Below are 18,035 nucleotides of genomic sequence, written 5' to 3' on the forward strand. Positions count from 1 at the left end.
AAAAAAAAAAAAAAAAAATAGGGTTTTCCCATCATGGTAGAAAATATACAAAAAGAAATTCACGTTCTTCGCTTCCATCGCTTTCGCTTTCACTCCTTATTTGGAAGAGGATCCTATATTTGCTTATTCAATATTTCCTCAGGACTTGTAAAGGAGACCAACCCAGATCAAGTTCTCAAGATTTCAAATACAATTCACAATATCTTCATTCTTTTTTAATATATATGTGTGCGCGCGCCTGCATTTCCCAGTTACCCTTCTAAAGAATTACATAACCGTTATCAACTGTAAAAAGAGAACTAATCCACACGCTTAATGATACACGAGTCGGGCCATTGTTGTACCTCCTCAGATCTTCACAATTACACATTGAAGTACAAAGCAAAGATACCAGACACCTGAGTTCTGAAAATTCTGACGGCTAGTTCCTTAATGTTACAAGGACTCCAAGCGACTAAAATATTTACAATACAAGTAGGCTGCCTAACTTAGTTAAGAAAATCCTTCATGGGATCATCATGATGCACCTTTTTCATCCTATAAGCCTCCATGTCCTCCGCAGTTACCTGCAGAAGGGCGGGCACATCGCATTACATATATATATTGAGCCAAACAAAGATAAACCTAACATGAAAAAATAAACCTATTGATTAAAGCAGAGAGAATTATATACCTCATCGTTCCATCTCACATTATATTTACGCTTTCTTTCATCCTTCTCCTCCTTCCTTCTTTCATCCTCCTGCAAAACAGAAAATCTCATGTAAGAACCAAGTGACAATAAAACCATTTATAATATATATCAAATTACAGGCTTTGGAGGAGGCTAGGAGGGGGGCAATTAGATTTCAGTCCAACAAAATCTGATTAATAACACATGATATTATTACTACGAGGAGCGATTAAATGTCATACCTTCTTCAGAGATTCAGTAAGCTTCTTCTGGTCGAGGACAATATCATCGGGTATTTCACTTCCCCAAGTTGCCAGCTTTTTCTCTTCAGCTGGGGCTGGCGTATCTGTGTAGTGATGTCAAAAAACCATTCAGGATTTCAACGATTTCATGAAAATAACAGCATTTGATGGCTAACCAATGATTACACATGTAAAGAAAGAAATACATATTTTTAAATATTATTATATCTAAGCAAGCATTATATATATTTAGTGCTACGGACAGGGGACATCTGCCTTGGTGCAAGGGACACACATCAGCCAAACTAATGACAACAGAAAGATGTAAATACAAGGACCCGAACATTTAGGTTTACCAAATTCAGGAAGGCGTTCCAGATTCCTTTCCCCCCACCCCCCCACCACAAAAAAAACAATAATACCGGTTCCAAAGTACTAACCTTCAGAAGATGCTTTACGAGCAATATTAGACTTCATTAAGTCTGCTGCTGCCTCAGCAGCCTCAATTCCAGCAGCCCCAGTGCAATAACTGTTACGGATGGTTTGCTTACAGCATTTATATCCCCACTGGTGATCCTTCCACCATGAGCCCCAAACACTCGTGTGGTTATTAATGAAAACATCTTCCTCATATTTACTTTTGGGAAGAGCCATCTCCTTCAAAGAGGAAAAAAAGAATCAGAAGAAATCAAGCATCATTCACAATCAATCAGTAATCACAATCCTTAAGTTCTCTCACACGTCTAAAACATGCACAGAGCCAACAGAGTCCACAGGATAAAAATGAAGAGAATGAGATGCACAAAATACAGAAACAATGACTACTCTCTCAGCCCTAACTTTTTTAATTTGACATTTGAGTGGAAAGCACTCTGACCATTGTCTATAACTTTAATGGGCTTTACAGGCGTTAACCAAATGGTATCAGGTGAGTTGGAGTAGGTAAAATTTATTGAAGGGCTGGTCGAAATTTGGGTTATACGACTCCATTAACTACTGTGTAAACCACCTTTCGGCTGTGCATTGTAATCATTATCTAATTGGTTCATTGTTTCAGAAAACAAGTGAAACAAATAGAGACACTAGAAAATAACATTTCTAAATCAGAATTAGTAAATACTATTGAATACACCTAATGAATGATAAATATTAGACATAATATTTATTTTAAAAATTAGTGGATAGACAACATTTATTTCCAAGAACTTGGATATCAAGAGCATATTTTCTAAAATGTCGATCATCAGATCCCAACGTAAGGAATAAAAATTAGTATACTCAAAAATCCTATATTGAGAAAAAATAAAAAGAACTGTTTGGATAAATTTCATACCAGGCCTTTAACAATTCTGCCAGCACGGTCATATTCAACTTGCCTCTCGCTTTGTCCCAGTAAAAGTTCCCGAGGCAGATTTCCCTCAGTGGCAGCATTCCCATACTTCTCCAGGATGGCATCTTTCGTATGTGACTTTAACTTCTCTTTAATAACCTTATAGTTCTTATACAGAAGTTCAGCTTGTGAAGGAGCAGCTTGCATATGGATATCTTGACCTTTGTCAAATGCTTCCCAAGCATGCACATTGAGTTGCTTGAAATCCAAAGCTTGCCCACTGATTCTATTTTGGTTATCACCCTATTTTGACAAAGATGATTGAAAAAATTATATCCACTCTGAAATATAACTATTACTCGACTAAAATTGAGTACAAATAGAAATTCCATGATAATATTTCAGATACTCACCACATAAAATTTATCGTTTGGATCGGCATCAGGAAGAGGATCTTCACGCATGGACCGAGTTTTGGGATCATAATAAGCAGAGTTGACATCAAGATTTAAAAGATATTTGGCTGTATCCTCCCGAATACGCAAGTTCCTACGATGTGAAGAGATAATTAGTACATCACTCAGACACTCTAGAAAAGAGCAAAGCAATGGAGACATAAAAGGATAAACAAACATAAAAGTATAAAAAAACATACCTTACAGTTCCCGTGCTTCCACCACCTGTAGTACGAACACGCTTCTCAACTTTTGCAAAGTCCATTTGTTTGCTTTCATCAACCTTTGCCTCATCAACCTTCAAATCATCTTCATCCTCATCTTCATCACTAACTTCAGCATCTTCAATCTGCTTGTTATTTTTCTCTTCCAATTTTTTCAGCTGTTGTTCTTTCAAAAATTTTCTCCTTGCTTCATCTCTAGCCTCATACCTCTCAATGACACGAGCATAGGTTGCTGGATCATAACCATTCCAACGATCCCTTTTTCCATCATAATCTAGTTCAAATGTCTCTATCTTTTCATCTGGTGCTATATGCATGCTTGTCCATTTCGCTCCTACCTTTCGGGGCCTTTCCATGCATGACTTTGAATCATGTGTCATTGCTCCACAACTGGACAAGCAATAAAATATATGAGACACGTAACTCATAAGAAAACTTAATTAAACAGTTGCAGAAAATTAGTATAAACTGTAGGTCAGGAAAATTAATACAGATAGGGAATTTCCGTACATTACAAAACCTAAACCAAGTTAAGATCATGATCCCAAACCCATAATATTTTAGACTAGGCCTATTTGTACAGCAACAAATGAAAGTTTAATGTCACTGTTGGATCATGTATTGACAAGTGAGACCTAAGGGTGACCAATTTAATCTGCACTTGTACATGGAAGAAAATCAAAGAGCAAAATCATCTTCAAAATAATTAAATTTAGATCCTGAAAGCAGCCAACATAACCAACATCCTAGCAAGCGGATCAGTCATTTGATCTTTATTTTTAAATTTTCTTTCAGAGACAGCTGAAGAAGTAGAGCAATCTAAAAGTTTATGGACAAAAAATATGTTCGCCCAAAATACGATTCATTTTCAAACCCACAAATTGTAAATGAGTTTTAAATGCACTCATAAGCCATGTTATACAGCCACAGAAACTTCAAAGATTCCTTTCCCTAGACACGACCATATAAAAGTATTGTAATGTGGCACTAATACGTAAGCGTTATAAATACTCATGCAAGAGAGACAGCAATAGTTCTGGCTCCCTTATAAAAAACTTAGCCATCCACGTTCAAAAGAAACTCCCCAATTATAACCAAAAATATGATGGACATCTTTTTTACACAAAAGAATATTGAATAACAACTTAAAATCCTAATTCAATGTCCGACAATTTTTATTAAAGAAACAATTATTAGTAATAACTTGTACGCCAAAGTCATAGGACAAGGAGGTATACATCTGACTTACTTTTCACACGCACCCTTCCTGTACTTGTCTGCCTGATGTATTTTTGCACCTCTGTCATACCAGGATTTTGTATAATTTGGATCTGATTTCCATTTCCTTTGATGTTTTAAACTCTGGAACAAAATCCAAAGAAATTCAACCAGTGAACAACCAACATAAAATCCAGAAAGATGGGGATAGAGCGAAACTTACTGGTCTCTCAGCGTTAAGATACCAAGGTGCAGAGGACATATATTGAGGAATGTGAGGGTTGATTTCTTTCCCATCTTCATCAACCTCAGCTGGTGCAAGCCCTGCTTTACGTGCTTCCTCTAATTCCAGTTGTTTGCGATGATCCTCCCTAGATTTGAAAGCAACTGCAATACAGACCAAAGAGTCGATCAAAACAGTAATAAAGTGGGAGCACTCTGCTCAAAATTAATAGGGTAACCACTGTCATCCGAGATTAATACCCTCACCGGTCGGAACTTAGTTTCAACAATATTAAGAAGAACCAAAACAACATCTGGTTAAATAATTCCACTCTCAAAAAAAAATGTCGGGAAAGACAAAAAGGTGAGACTATGTTCATAATTCTACCGAGACTTCTCTTTTTTAGGTCAAATTATTGCATTCGAAGTATACCTGATGCAGTAGCCATCTTCAGCAGAAACAGAAGGGATATTTGAGAGTAACGCCGAAGTTATTGAGAACCCTAGCCAAAGAAGAAAAGAAAACAAAGGTCAGTGATATAGCTATGGTGGCGGATTGAGGTCAACAACACGTAGAAATTTAATCTTCCAAGAAAAATACATACAAGAAAATGCAAAAGGGATAGGTATTAAATGGGGAAAATAAGTAAAACCCTCAAAAGAATTTTGAATATGACTATGGCTTACAGATTGATTAAATAGGCGATATGAACAAACCTAAGAAGCCTACTTCACAACCGCAACCCTCCCAGAAAGGACCAGAACGAAAATACAATCGAATAGGCAGGAGGCAGACCGAGATAATACGGAGACCAACTAGATACCGCCGTTTTATGAATGGGAGATGGAATATGAATAACAACATTAAGGTAGTAGCGTAGTCCTCAACACCGATTTTATTTTTCTTCATACTCCTCTCAAATAGACGTACAGAATAGAGGAAGCAAATAGTATACGATGATTTTTAAATGTCAAATTATAAAACTAAGATGAGGTGAACCCAATCTACAATACAGATCCGATTTCCCCAGTATTCGCCTAATACAGAAATCGAAGCGGATTTGAAGGATTACCCTAAACAGTCCATTATTAATTATCCCGCACAAGATACTTTCAACCAAACCGATCGATCTCCGTTTCGAAACATAATCGCACAACAATTTAACAGACGTCACAGAGATTGGAATCAGAAAGTACCTTAGATTGAGAGATGGAGAAGATCGAAAGAGGACCAGCGGATACAAAGCAGGAACGGCGAGAGGGAAAGACCTGAAGCGTCACTGAGCGCGACGGATGAGTAAATCGGAGCGGCGCGCTGGTATGGCGGTGCCGATAACGAAGGGGTAGGTGGCGCGTAACGCGATAAGAGAACGACAACGAGAAATATGATGGATGGGCCAGGAATATGATGACCTTTTTCCTTTTATTATTAATTTTCCTTTTCGTGAATGAAATGGGCCTGTGATGGGCCGCAGACTTCATGGAGTATGATGGACCGGCCTGCTAGGGTAAAAAACCTGGGCCTGTGTAAATACACAAGTACGCGGTTCGGTTTTTTATAAACCAAACCGACTTAAATATAGTGGTTTTCTCCTTAAAAAAAACAATTCAAATAATTAACCATAATTAATAAAGAATGAAATAGTTGAAAGCATGACGGCACAGTGACAAATAATTGTCGGACATTTTTTTAATATTAACCCAAATTATCCTTAAAAAATATTTAAAAGAAAAAAAAAGTAAAGGAGGGATAAAAAAGTAAATTATCCCGACGACATTTTCTTCTCCTTTAGATATTGTTGGTCATTGACCGTAGACTAAAAAAGGTTAATGGATGAGCAAAAGGCTTTTTTTCGTTTCCAATTATACCCTCCTATCCTTATCTAATTCACCATTTACACCAGTATCCCATATAGAGCACGCTCCTGTGAAACTAAAATGTAGGGTCGGTCGGCGACCCACCGGCTTTAACGAACACGCTATACCAAAACTCCATACTATCGTCCATGGCTCTGAACGACGGCCACTGGTCTCGTTCCTCGTAATTGACCGTCGACGAGTTGAAAGCCCCATTGAAATTAGCCGTCGACGGCTCCTCTGGCCAACGCCCACCACATGTTTGATGAAATGCCTCAAAGATTTCAATATGTTGTTCGCTCTGGATTTCGTTGCAGCCAGTTGGAGAATTTGTAATTGGTGAAGGGTAGAAGGAAGAAGATGGTAATTCATAATGGTTAGAGAAATCCAGCTTCTGGGATTTGGATTTGGCTTCAACAATGGCAGAATCAGCGGACTTCTTTTCATAAACATGGCTCTGTTTATAAACTACCCGTTTCTTCAAATGGGTATGCCAAAAGTTCTTAATTTCGTTATCCGTTCGACCTGGTAACTCGGCCGCAATGGCTGACCACCTGAATTCATAAGCTTATTAAAATCACTCTCTGCATCTTATTTTAATGCCATTTTTACACTTGAATATATATACCTATTGCCAAGCTTCTCATGGAGGAGAAGAACCATGTTCTGTTCCTGTAGGGTGAAATTTCCTCTCTTAACACCAGGCCTCAAGTAATTTATCCATCGAAGTCTGCAACTCTTCCCACATCGAAAAAGGCCTAAAAAAACCAAAGAGATTAAAAACAAAGAATCTGGGCATTGCTGCCATTGCTGCCATGGCTGAATTTGATCAAGAACTTACCAGCAAGCTTAGGAAGGGCACGCCAGTTGCTATGGCCATGTTTTTTTATATAAGAGATCAAAATTTGATCTTCTTCAGTCGTCCATGGCCCCTTTTTTAGTCCCATTTTCTCACAGCAAGGAGCTCGCACCATTTTTTTGTTCTTAAATCTATGTCCAAGATGCCACTCTGTTTTGTCTCTTTGGTTTATGCAGCTTAGCTTATAAGCATGGAAATGTATACATACATATATATATATATATATATATATATATATATATATATAGATGAGTTTTAATCAAATTTTCAAATGGAAAAAGGCACGTGTGCTTGAATAGTCCAAGTAGGACCAAAGAAAGCAGCTCCTATTGTACATATTTTAATTATATTTGATCAAAAATTTGGAAATTTCAAGGAACAGGGGAGAAGGAAAGGGCAAGTGCCGAGTATGTAAGAAAAAAATGAACCCTCCCTTTAGACTGGACCATTGTTGAATTAAGAAAACATATATATATATATAGTAAAGAACCAGTAAAAGAATACGAGTAGTTGATTTAGTTAAAAAGTAGGTGATTATTTTGTATACAATATGTGACCAAAGTCAATTTTAATTGAAGAAGATTATTATGCATTTATGGGGATTTAAAATAACATAGTAGACTCCGAGACAAAAAATATTTATGTACGAGTGTAGCACGATATATCTATTTAACTCGGCTATGCATATAGGAAATCGTCGTTTAAACTAATAATGAAGTAGTGGAGTGAAAGTCCTTTCCATTAGCTAAACGGGACTCATGACAAAGACCACCTCCAACCCTACTCAAATTTTCATTGACTGTGTGTCTACGTGAAATTAAGTAGCAGGACTGCCTCCGACCCTAATCAAATCTCCACGGTGTGTCTAAACAAGACTAAATATAAGGATCACTTCTGACCCCGCGTAGGTAGAAAGTTATATTGATTCCTACAAAAATAAATTAAAAATATTAAAATTGGAGGTGGGGACATGAACTAGGGAGATTTCTTTGTTCTCACGCGAGACATCTATACATATGACATAGAAGTAAATAACTATATTTTAGTTTTTTTTTTTTCAAGTTTGGATTGGTCAATTACTAAACACGCTTTTAAAGTTTAATATAATACGTAAATATTTTAAACTTTATTTCATAAATAAAACACATGATCATCGAGTAATAGAAATATAATTCAAAGCAATAAATTAAAGGTCAAAACGTAGGGGCTTTAATTTTACAATATGTTCACACCAATAAGTTTTTCAAACAAAACTCATCCTTAACACCACTTGATATTTTATAACATGATTTCTATTGTGTTTATCTTAATTTTATGTTCTATTAACTTCGGCTAGATTTTTTAAAAAATAAATTTCAATTATAAATTAATACACATGTTATAATATTAAATAATAACGAGTGCGTGAATTATTTTAAAATAGTTTTATATTTGTATTAGAAAATTTAACGGTCATCTTTAAATTTATAATTTATATTTCTCTCTACTTTATTATTGCCAAGAAACAACTTTTACTATGAAAATTCGAACGTTGACGTATTTTCATCAGGGCGACTGATGAGATTAGGGTAAAAAGTTGTTACATCTTATAACTAAATTATACTAGCTTGTTTTATATTTATTAAATTCTCTTTATTTAACAAGGGTTACCACAATTTAAATGTATATTAAACATTTTTAATTTTAAATATATAAATTATTGATCACATTTTGAATATTAACTTCCATACACTTTTAATATTTATGGTATATTTTAATTAACTTTTACTCATTTAAAAAAAAACGAGTGAAAGGTAAAAGATAAAATAAATAAAAGAAAAGAAATGTAGAAACGTTTTGGAAAAAACAAAAAAAGGCGTGAAACGTGGCTCAACGAGACTGGGCCACGAGGGAAATTGTAAAATAATGACGGGATACACTTCATCGCTTTAAAAATTACTAAATAGCAATAATAATAAAATTAAATATTAATCTACGTCGATATTTTGAATAACACAATAATAAATTAAATATTAATCTACGTCGATATTTTTAATAACACAATATACAATGGTTCTATTATAACAATTGTGTCTTGAACATGTGAAGGCATAGGTAATTTACAAAAATACATTTTGACGTGTTTAAATCTCAATTTAAATAATAATATTATTTATAAATTATGAAATTAATTGTAACTATCTTTTAAATATTAGGTTAAATATAAACTATTATTAATAATTTATAAATATATTTTATATCAAAGAGTTTTGTGTGATTATCATAAAGTTTTAAGATATTATATTATTCCTATTTTAATTTATAATAATTAATTGAGTTTGTTAGCCTGACATATTTGTATTCTTTTTTTATATCAATAAATTTCAATTTCAAAATATTGATAGTTAAAATTTTAATTAGATTTTATAAAATAAAATTGAAGCTTTTGACACAAAAATGTCGATATGTCCGAGTGGTTAAGGAGACAGACTTGAAATCTGTTGGGCTTCGCCCGCGCAGGTTCGAACCCTGCTGTCGACGTTTTGAATAGTATTGATAGTCGAAATAATTATATCAATTAAAAATTCAAGCTCTGAAAACAAAATGTCAATATATCCGAGTGGTTGAGGAGACAAATTTGAAATCCGTTGGAATTCGCTTGCACAGGTTCGAATCCTGCTGTCGGTGCTTTAGGTAAGTTTTTTTTTTTTTTTTTTTTATTAATTTTAAATTCTCTCCTCCTTCTGCATTGTTTCTTCTTCGTTTGGCTTAGCTCGGTTTTATCGTTTGTACTAGTTCTCACTCGAGAACAAGATGATCGGTTGAGCCTAATGCTCTCTCAAAGGACAGGATGATAAGCAAATTGAAAGGCAAGTGGAATGAGGTGATGCATTAAATTGGTAACAGGGCAGGCAAAGGAAGGATAAGAAATCAATGATAACAAGGAAAGCTCAAAGCAAAGGAGAACAACCACTTATCGATTACAGGGCCTTATCAAACACATACTGTGATATCAACACCATAAGTTTTCTGATAACTCGCTGTGAAGCAAGACAAAGCAAAATCTGTCAAATGGGGCCCTATGAGACTCAGAAATACATACAAACAAACAGCTTCCAATGTCCCATAGACATCAATTTCGAGTTGGTAAATGGGTTTGTCATGTATCAATTAAAGAATTGCCTTACAATTAGGCTAGCCTTTTGGTTTCTCCAAAAGCCAATTCCCAAAAAGGCAGAGCCTCAAACAGCAGCCTCTCGTTTCGCTTTTGCTGTGGGCTATCACTTTCGGTAGAGTCGGACGATCGACAGCTGATGCGTTAGACTCTCACAATTGTATAATATTGTCTACTTTAAGCATAAGCTTTCATGATTTCATTATGTTTATTGGTTTTCCCAAGATCTCTCAAACTAATATAAAGTATATTTCTTACTTATAAACTCATGATTAATCCCTGAATGAGTTTGACGTGTGACTCTTCTATGTAGCGAGTTAAATCAAACTTTTAAGGTATACATGTGCAATAAACGTACAGCAAGTACGTACCTGTGGGTACCTTTTATCTAAAATCTTGTGCAGGTCCCCCCCTGATTAGAGAAAGAAAGCTACAGAGATATAAACCAATTTAAACGGAATATATTCATTTTCTTGGACGTTTGAATGGTCTGCCAGTTGACCCTACTATTGGGTCAAAAAGAATATAATTTAATTTATATTTAGGTACTTATTTTTATTATTGTTTTGTAATACAAAAATTTAATATATCTTAATAATAATAATTTGTATTAACCTAAATCTAATTTGTATTAACCTAAATTTAATCAGTGGACTTTTATTATTATTATTTTAAAAGATGTGTATATATTTTGTTTGTTTTTTCTCTTGGAGTAGAAAAAGAATATTTAAGGTTATGACCTTATCGTTCATAATAAATATTTTAATAAATTAAGCGGTAAAAAGATTGGATGTGGAATAATGGTAAAATATCAAATTTATTTATGCTTTTTCCAAAATTACTAAAGCCGAAATATGTGTTTATTTAAAATATAAGACTTGAAAATCTGGAAAACAATTAAAAATAGAGTGCGAGTCGTTTTTACTTTTCACTCTCTAAATTTTAAATATTAAATTGAAAACTAACGGAACAAAAGAAGTAAAGGACACGGTAAGGCCAACGAGGACGGAAGGAGAGGGCAATGTGGACATTTGAAGCCACTAGTTATACGAGTATGGTTTCGGTGATGGACCACGTGGCGATCTCTGATTTGGCAGTTACAACCGAATATTCCTTTTTAACATTCCGAAATTGAATGGAATTCCTTCTTGCTCTCACGTTTTGCTTCTATAAACACCGAATCGAAACGCTCTCCTATGTGGTTTCGGACAATTTACAGTGGAAAACAAACGGAGGAGAAAAGGAAAAGAAGAAGAAGAAGAAGAAAAACACAGTAATGAGCGACGATTTGAAGAGAGACTATCAAGTAATCGAAGAGATCGGTCGGGGAAGATTCGGCACCGTTTTCAGATGCACTTCCAGATCCTCTGGTGAAAACTACGCCGTCAAAACCATCGATAAGCGTCGGATCTTGGCCGGCGATTCACTCGATGCCGAATGTCTCGTCAAGGAGACGAAGATTCTTCATCTCCTTTACCCTCACCCTCACATTCTCGCGCTGCATAATCTCTACGAAGACGAATTTCATCTCCATATGGTTCTAGATCTCTGTTCCTCTTCCGATCTCCACCGGCGAGTCACACTCCAGGTTTTTTCCGAGGCGGAGGCCGCCATGATCATGTCGCAACTGATGCACGCGGTGGCTCATTGTCACCGTTACGGCGTTGCGCATCGCGATATTAAGCCCGACAATATTCTGTTCGACGAGTGGGATTCGGTGAAATTAGCGGATTTCGGATCGGCGGAAATGTTCAAACAGGGAGAAGAGTCGATGAGAGGCGTTGTCGGAACGCCGTACTACGTGGCGCCGGAAGTGCTGGCTGGAAAAGACTACGGCGAGAAGGTTGATGTGTGGAGCGCCGGCGTGGTTTTGTACGTTATGTTAGCAGGTTTTCCACCGTTTCATGGAGAATCGGTTGTTGAGATCTTTCACGCGGTATTGCGAGCGAATCTGAGATTTCCGTCAAGAGTTTTCCACTCTGTATCTCCCGCGGCAAAAGACTTGCTCAGGAAAATGCTCTGCAAAGATGTTTCCAGAAGAATCTCCGCCGAACAAGTCCTCAGTAAGTATCTACTAATTTACCTGAAATTCGCGCTTAATATTTCTTCATCTTTCGCGGAAGATCGTTATTCTTCATTTCGACAAATTAAATCCTCTTACAGAGAACAAGAACGCCTAATTGTGCCTTAAAACTGAAATTAATTTCTCTGAACTTCCTGAATTTTGAGATCTTATCAACATTTGCGATTCAAACGCAGAACAAACAAATCCATGGCATAATTAGTTTGATCTTATTGGGTAGTATTCTTTTTTTCTCATGTTTTGTGATTTCCTTTGTTCCTTTTGGGGGAATCAGGACATCCATGGATAACCAGCTGCGTAGAAAGCAGGGCGGCAACGGCACTATGCTAAAGTTTTGTACTAATAGAAGAGAAAAAGGAAAAAGGAAAGAAAAAGAGAGTTTGAGCCTCTTCTTCTTCCTTTCTAGTTTGTATAAAGGTTTTGCGCAGTGAAAACATGGCGGAGCCAAATGAATAAGCATGTGATATAAAGCAGTTGCTCTGAATCACTTGTATGGCACTCTGAAACCTTTCTTGTAGATTTCAATGCAATTGCTACCCAGAATTTTTATCACCATCTGTTTTCTGCTTTCTTCTGGCGTTCAAATTTCTTCTGCAATATCTGGAAGAAAATATTTGGGGTCTGAGAAATGATTTTTTGGAATAGTACTACCAACCTCACATTCCTTATTAAACTACAATGATTCATACTTGCTTAATAAATCCTCAACAAGTTCGTATAATTATAACAAACATAGAAGCAGTGTGCTGTTTTTTTTTTTCTTTCTTATTTTTTCCAGGTAATAACATGAATGAATAATTGAGCCAAAAATATATAATTAAAAAACTAACCAAATAAGTATTTCAAAGTTTAATTATGATAAGGTGAGAACCTGTGTTAAAAATTAGAAAACAGAGAATCTGTAACGGAAAATCAGGAGCGATTCCCGCTCTCTTATTGGCGAGAACGGTGTCCTATTCCGTACCACGATTTATTGACCTTTCAGTTGAAATTTAAATCTATTTCCGTTTTTTTTCTTTTTTTTTTTTGCAACTTTATTTTATCAAAGTGGAGAACAAATTTATTGGATGATTCTAGAAATACATAATTCCAGATATGCCCACGAATCAAGGGTATTCAACACCCTTACAAAATTCATAGATTTTCTCTTTGTTTTTCTTTCTAAATTTGCTTTTTTTTTTTAATTTATTTGTAATTATATTTTAATTATACCCGATCAATTATTTGGCTAATTGATATAGGTTACCGAAATTAACATAATTAATTATTTAAATATATATTAATTAATTTTACATCAAAATATTATTATAAGGAATTAACTTAATCGTTAATTAAATCTATTAGTTAATTATGATGAATTAAATTAGGTTGATAAAAATTATTTTCAGTAATTACAACTAATTACTTATTGATTTATTTATGAGGATAAATGTTCATTAGTATACTAGATATTACATATCATAATTTTAAAATATATATTAAATTTATAAATAATAATAATAAACTGTTAATTTTTAGTAATATTTTGAATTGATTTGGATCGTTTTTATCAATTAAGCTATTAAAATTTAAAATTATATATAATTTATTCTCATAATAAACAAATATGACGGTAGAAACTAAATAAAAATATTATTTATTTATATTAAATTGTAAAATACAATACCAAATACAAGAAGTTCTATTTTCAAATATTTTAAACAACTTCCAACATTTAATTTGTTTATATAATATGTTCTGAAAATACGAAGTCTTTGTCATTTGCCATTATATTTTCCGAAGAAGCAATCTTGTGGGCGGTTGATCGGCGACTTCTAATACGAAGATTGCCGTACCGTATAGAACACATGGAATCTTGTTTTAAATGAAACTACGCATAAAGAGAAAGAAGAAAAAAGACAGACCTCCGGAAGAACGTTCAAACAGGTATAGAATGAGTCCTCGACTCTGTTATGCTCTCGTCGCCTTCTCCAGCTTCACCGGATACCTCTTCCAAAGACTTCCCCTTCGATTCAGGAACCAAAAAAGTGAAGAACATCCCAAGAGCATTCACTACACCGAGAATTATCAATGTCTTTTTCACTCCAATCGCCTTTTCCGCATATTGAAATCCAAACGCCCCAATAATGGCCCCTGCTTTTCCAGATGCAGCTGATATTCCATGGCAGGTTGACCGGAGCCTGGCTGGAAATATCTCCGCCGGAACCACGAATGTGGTGGCGTTTGGCCCGAAATTCGCGAAGAAGAACGTCAGGGAATACATCACGACAAACCCAATTCTGTTGGATTCCAGAGTCCAGTGCTTGTACGGAATGGCTATTGCGAACATGAATACCGTCATGAAGAAAAACCCCATCAACTGAATTACAAATCGTCCCATTACGTCGATGAGCGCCACAGTGAACCAATACCCAGGTACTGTACTGCACAATGCAATGAGGGTTTGAGCTCTGGCGATTCTGTAAACCTCTTCAATGGCGTTCATCGTCTTTGCCGGAGGAAGCCAACCAATGGCCGTGAAAATGTCCTTCTGAAAGAGATTCTGACTGTAAAATGCGATGTCCAACAAGAACCAAGTAGAGGTAGTCCCCAGCAGGTGAAGTCCATGTCGACGAAGAAAACTCCTCGTGAACAACCCAAAATCATTCTTCGATTTCCCCTCATCGATTTTATCCTGCTCCGATTCTAATTCAACCTGCAGTACTTTAGACATATCGGCGGCCGCCTGTTTCGCATTTTTTGCAACCAAGGCGGTGTAACGAGCAGTTTCAGGCATTTTCATTCGCCAGTAATAAGTGAGCAGAGCCGGAAAAGCACCAAAAATCACAATAATTCGCCACACATAATCAGCCTCTGGGACGGTGGAGGCGGCGGGATTTTCCTGGTACGACGGAGCTGGGAATTTGGCGTCAAAAGCGGAGGACACAATAATTGCCACTACCCCACCGGCCAAAATCCCAAACCCCTGCATTGCAAATACGGCGGCGATGAAGGCCCCTCGTGTCTTTTTATTGGCATATTCCGACATGATGGTGGCCGAAAGTGGGTAATCGCCGCCGATGCCAAATCCGAGCCAGAATCGGAAAAAACACAGAGTAGCCACCACAGATGATGGGTGGCCGCCGAAAGATAGGCCTGAAGCTACAGAGCAAATGACCATAAGCATAAGAGTCATTCCGTAGACTCGTTTTCGACCCATCTTGTCACCAAGCCACCCAAAGAAGAGCTGGCCAGAGAGAGTTCCGCAGAAAGCGACGCCATTTACGGCGGCGGCTACGTTAGAGGGCAATTCACCAGGCTTGGTTGAGCCTTCTTTGTGATAGTAAATTCGGCCCAAAAGTTTGGTCACGAGAGACACGCAGAAGAGATCATAGGCATCTGTGAAAAATCCCATTCCTGCGATTACAATTGCAGTGAAATGGTACCATTGGGTTTTGGCTACATCCAATGCGTCCAGCACTTTCAGTGGCTCTCCTGCCATGATTTCAACTCTCCCAACTTTCTCCTCAGAATTGTTCCCCTGAATTGAAGAAACAAAAGGGCCCAAATATGAGGAAGAAGGAGCAGGCGAAGCACAATCACAGAACCAGCAACCACAAACTAGTATCAGCCAAAAACTAATCACAAAAATGCTCAAATCGAGTTACGAATTCCCAGACAAAAGGTGCAAGTTTCACTAACAAACACATGTTGGAGTACGGCAGAATAGAACATAAATGGAAGATTATTTAAATAATAGAAGCAGTAAGTAGGCCATAGCAGAGAAGACAACAGGAGGAGCTGCCAAATTTCCTCCGACATGTGGAGTCCCAATATTTCCTGGACCCAACTTTACGAAGGCGACAACCCAACAAAAATCCAATGAAGAAGATTCATTATTTTTATTCAAATTCTGCCGCATCAAAAAACGAATTAGGAACTCATCCCAAAATTGATTGAGCCTTTCAAATTCAAAAACCTTTTATATGGCAAAAAGAAAAAATATATATATATATTATCTACGTCGTCAACAATTGCACCTTAACTCATTTTCTAACTTCAAAATTAAATGTATTTGATTTAAAGCAATACTTATTATCAAATCTTAATATGAATCATGAACATTAGATATTAAGAAACAAAAATAATAAGTATTTTTAAATAATATCAGTTCGACTAATTGAAATAGTTAGGGTTTTCTTACTAATATGTAAAAGTGAAATTATATATATATCTATATATAAAAGTCAATCAGCCAAACTATAGCTTTCCAGTGAGGGTTCCACTTTTCAGAAACTTCAGTTCTTTCTCCTATGAATCGTACGCCCTCAAGCCGACATAAAAGAAAGAAGAAATTTCGGAAAGCCACAAAGAAATCTTGCTAGAATCAACAATGTCTAATGGGAAAATGGATAGTGAAAGAGATATAAAAGATAAAATGGATCAATTAAAGTGTTACACAATTTCACTATATATAGGCTTATACACCGTCCTAAATTTAGATAAATTCAAATCTACTGACCATCTCCTAAAATCAAATCTTGTTAGTTGAATATTTGAATCATATCTCAACTACATTAAATCATATCTTCATTTTGAATACTTTTAATCAACAAACAACAGACAAATCAAAATTCAAATGATTTATATGAATTTTTTTGTTGTGGTCATTTAAATCCTCTCAAAGAAATCAGCAAGAAAATTCATCTCCAATATCCATTCGCAATGCCTTCTGTGACAGCCAAACAGAAAATGAAATAGAAGAAGAAAAATAGGAACAGAACTTAATCGGAACTGCGTAATAAGAATCTTCAACAAATTTGTCATCATTCGATTCTCTTTGGAAATCAATCGACGCGACAAAAACAAGATTGAAATCGCAACAAAATTTCCGAAAGAGAAGAAACAAATCGACATAAAACTAAAATCAAAGAAACAGAGAGCGGAAATCAATGCACAGCATTCACAGAGCAAGAATAAAAAGAGTTTAGAGCGGTGCAATACGCAGTGGCTATACCTAGACGTCGACTCACAGGAAGCACTGAAACACTACGATCTCCACTATTAGTCCTTGCAGAATCGCAATTTCTGCTATCGCCGGAAAATGTGACGGCGGCGGCGGTGGAGGAGGAAGAAGGAAAGGCAATGGAGAGAAGTGAGGAGGGGATGGGGGAGTTAAGAAGCGGCAACCCCATCCATCGCACGTGAATGGAAGGAATCTTGAGTAGCGTTCGGCATCGAATATTCCATTTTAGTTCTTATTTTCCACGTTGGCGCGCGTTTTTTCACGCTGCACTTTCTGTTTTTTGTTCTACTCCATTTATCTCTCTTATTTTATTACGTTGTTTCGATTTGTTTTAATAAATTAAATCATTTTTCAATTAAAAACATACACATAAATTTAGATTTTTTTTATGAAAACAAAAATTAATTACCTTACATCACACAAATGATGCAATGCATATTAATTGTAAATTGAATTTCATGTATCATCATTATTTTTAATGAATATATCTGCAACGCATATTAATTTAATAGTTTCGAATGTGCTCGTTCTTTTCGAAAATTCATATTAAATTAAATAAAAGTTATATTTTCCAACAAAATTGTAATATGACGCATTATTATTGAGATTACACAAAAGGAAATATTCGAAATGACAAATGGCGTTTATAGTAAATGCCAGCTGTACTCTAGGACCACATACTTTCCCATTCATCCAAGCCCATCAAATCTCCC

At 35.8% G+C, this 18,035-nt stretch overlaps 4 protein-coding genes and 1 non-coding gene across 5 annotated transcripts; 2 read left to right on the top strand and 3 right to left on the bottom strand.

The window, feature by feature from the left end:
* Positions 1–267: 267 nt before the first annotated feature.
* On the bottom strand, positions 268–5,770 carry LOC111432023 (pre-mRNA-splicing factor SLU7-like). The gene is made up of 11 exons (XM_023068814.1): positions 5,562–5,770; positions 4,798–4,867; positions 4,366–4,529; positions 4,174–4,286; positions 2,901–3,314; positions 2,659–2,794; positions 2,249–2,548; positions 1,356–1,572; positions 916–1,019; positions 674–742; positions 268–566 (listed from the first exon to the last, which is right to left on the bottom strand). Exons 2-11 carry the CDS (start codon positions 4,811–4,813, stop codon positions 489–491), a joined length of 1,611 nt encoding a protein of 536 aa, XP_022924582.1. The 5' UTR covers positions 4,814–4,867; positions 5,562–5,770; the 3' UTR covers positions 268–488.
* Positions 5,771–6,137: 367 nt separating this feature from the next.
* Positions 6,138–7,198, bottom strand: LOC111432058 (transcription factor MYB30-like). Its single transcript, XM_023068858.1, has 3 exons — positions 7,063–7,198; positions 6,850–6,979; positions 6,138–6,775 (listed from the first exon to the last, which is right to left on the bottom strand). The coding sequence occupies exons 1-3, from the start codon at positions 7,193–7,195 to the stop codon at positions 6,298–6,300; spliced, it is 741 nt and encodes a 246-aa protein (XP_022924626.1). The 5' UTR covers positions 7,196–7,198; the 3' UTR covers positions 6,138–6,297.
* Positions 7,199–9,518: 2,320 nt separating this feature from the next.
* TRNAS-UGA lies at positions 9,519–9,600 on the top strand. Its single transcript has one exon. It is a non-coding gene; the product is annotated as a tRNA-Ser (tRNA).
* Positions 9,601–11,411: 1,811 nt separating this feature from the next.
* Positions 11,412–12,872, top strand: LOC111432056 (phosphoenolpyruvate carboxylase kinase 1-like). The gene is made up of 2 exons (XM_023068855.1): positions 11,412–12,297; positions 12,592–12,872. Exons 1-2 carry the CDS (start codon positions 11,511–11,513, stop codon positions 12,645–12,647), a joined length of 843 nt encoding a protein of 280 aa, XP_022924623.1. The 5' UTR covers positions 11,412–11,510; the 3' UTR covers positions 12,648–12,872.
* Positions 12,873–13,937: 1,065 nt separating this feature from the next.
* LOC111432055 (probable inorganic phosphate transporter 1-7) lies at positions 13,938–17,477 on the bottom strand. Its single transcript, XM_023068854.1, has 2 exons — positions 17,314–17,477; positions 13,938–15,837 (listed from the first exon to the last, which is right to left on the bottom strand). The coding sequence occupies exon 2, from the start codon at positions 15,796–15,798 to the stop codon at positions 14,236–14,238; it is 1,563 nt and encodes a 520-aa protein (XP_022924622.1). The 5' UTR covers positions 15,799–15,837; positions 17,314–17,477; the 3' UTR covers positions 13,938–14,235.
* Positions 17,478–18,035: the final 558 nt, after the last annotated feature.

Source organism: Cucurbita moschata, unplaced genomic scaffold (genome assembly GCF_002738365.1).
Source record: "Cucurbita moschata cultivar Rifu unplaced genomic scaffold, Cmos_1.0 Cmo_Scf00037, whole genome shotgun sequence".
NCBI classification, from domain to species: Eukaryota; Viridiplantae; Streptophyta; class Magnoliopsida; order Cucurbitales; family Cucurbitaceae; genus Cucurbita; species Cucurbita moschata.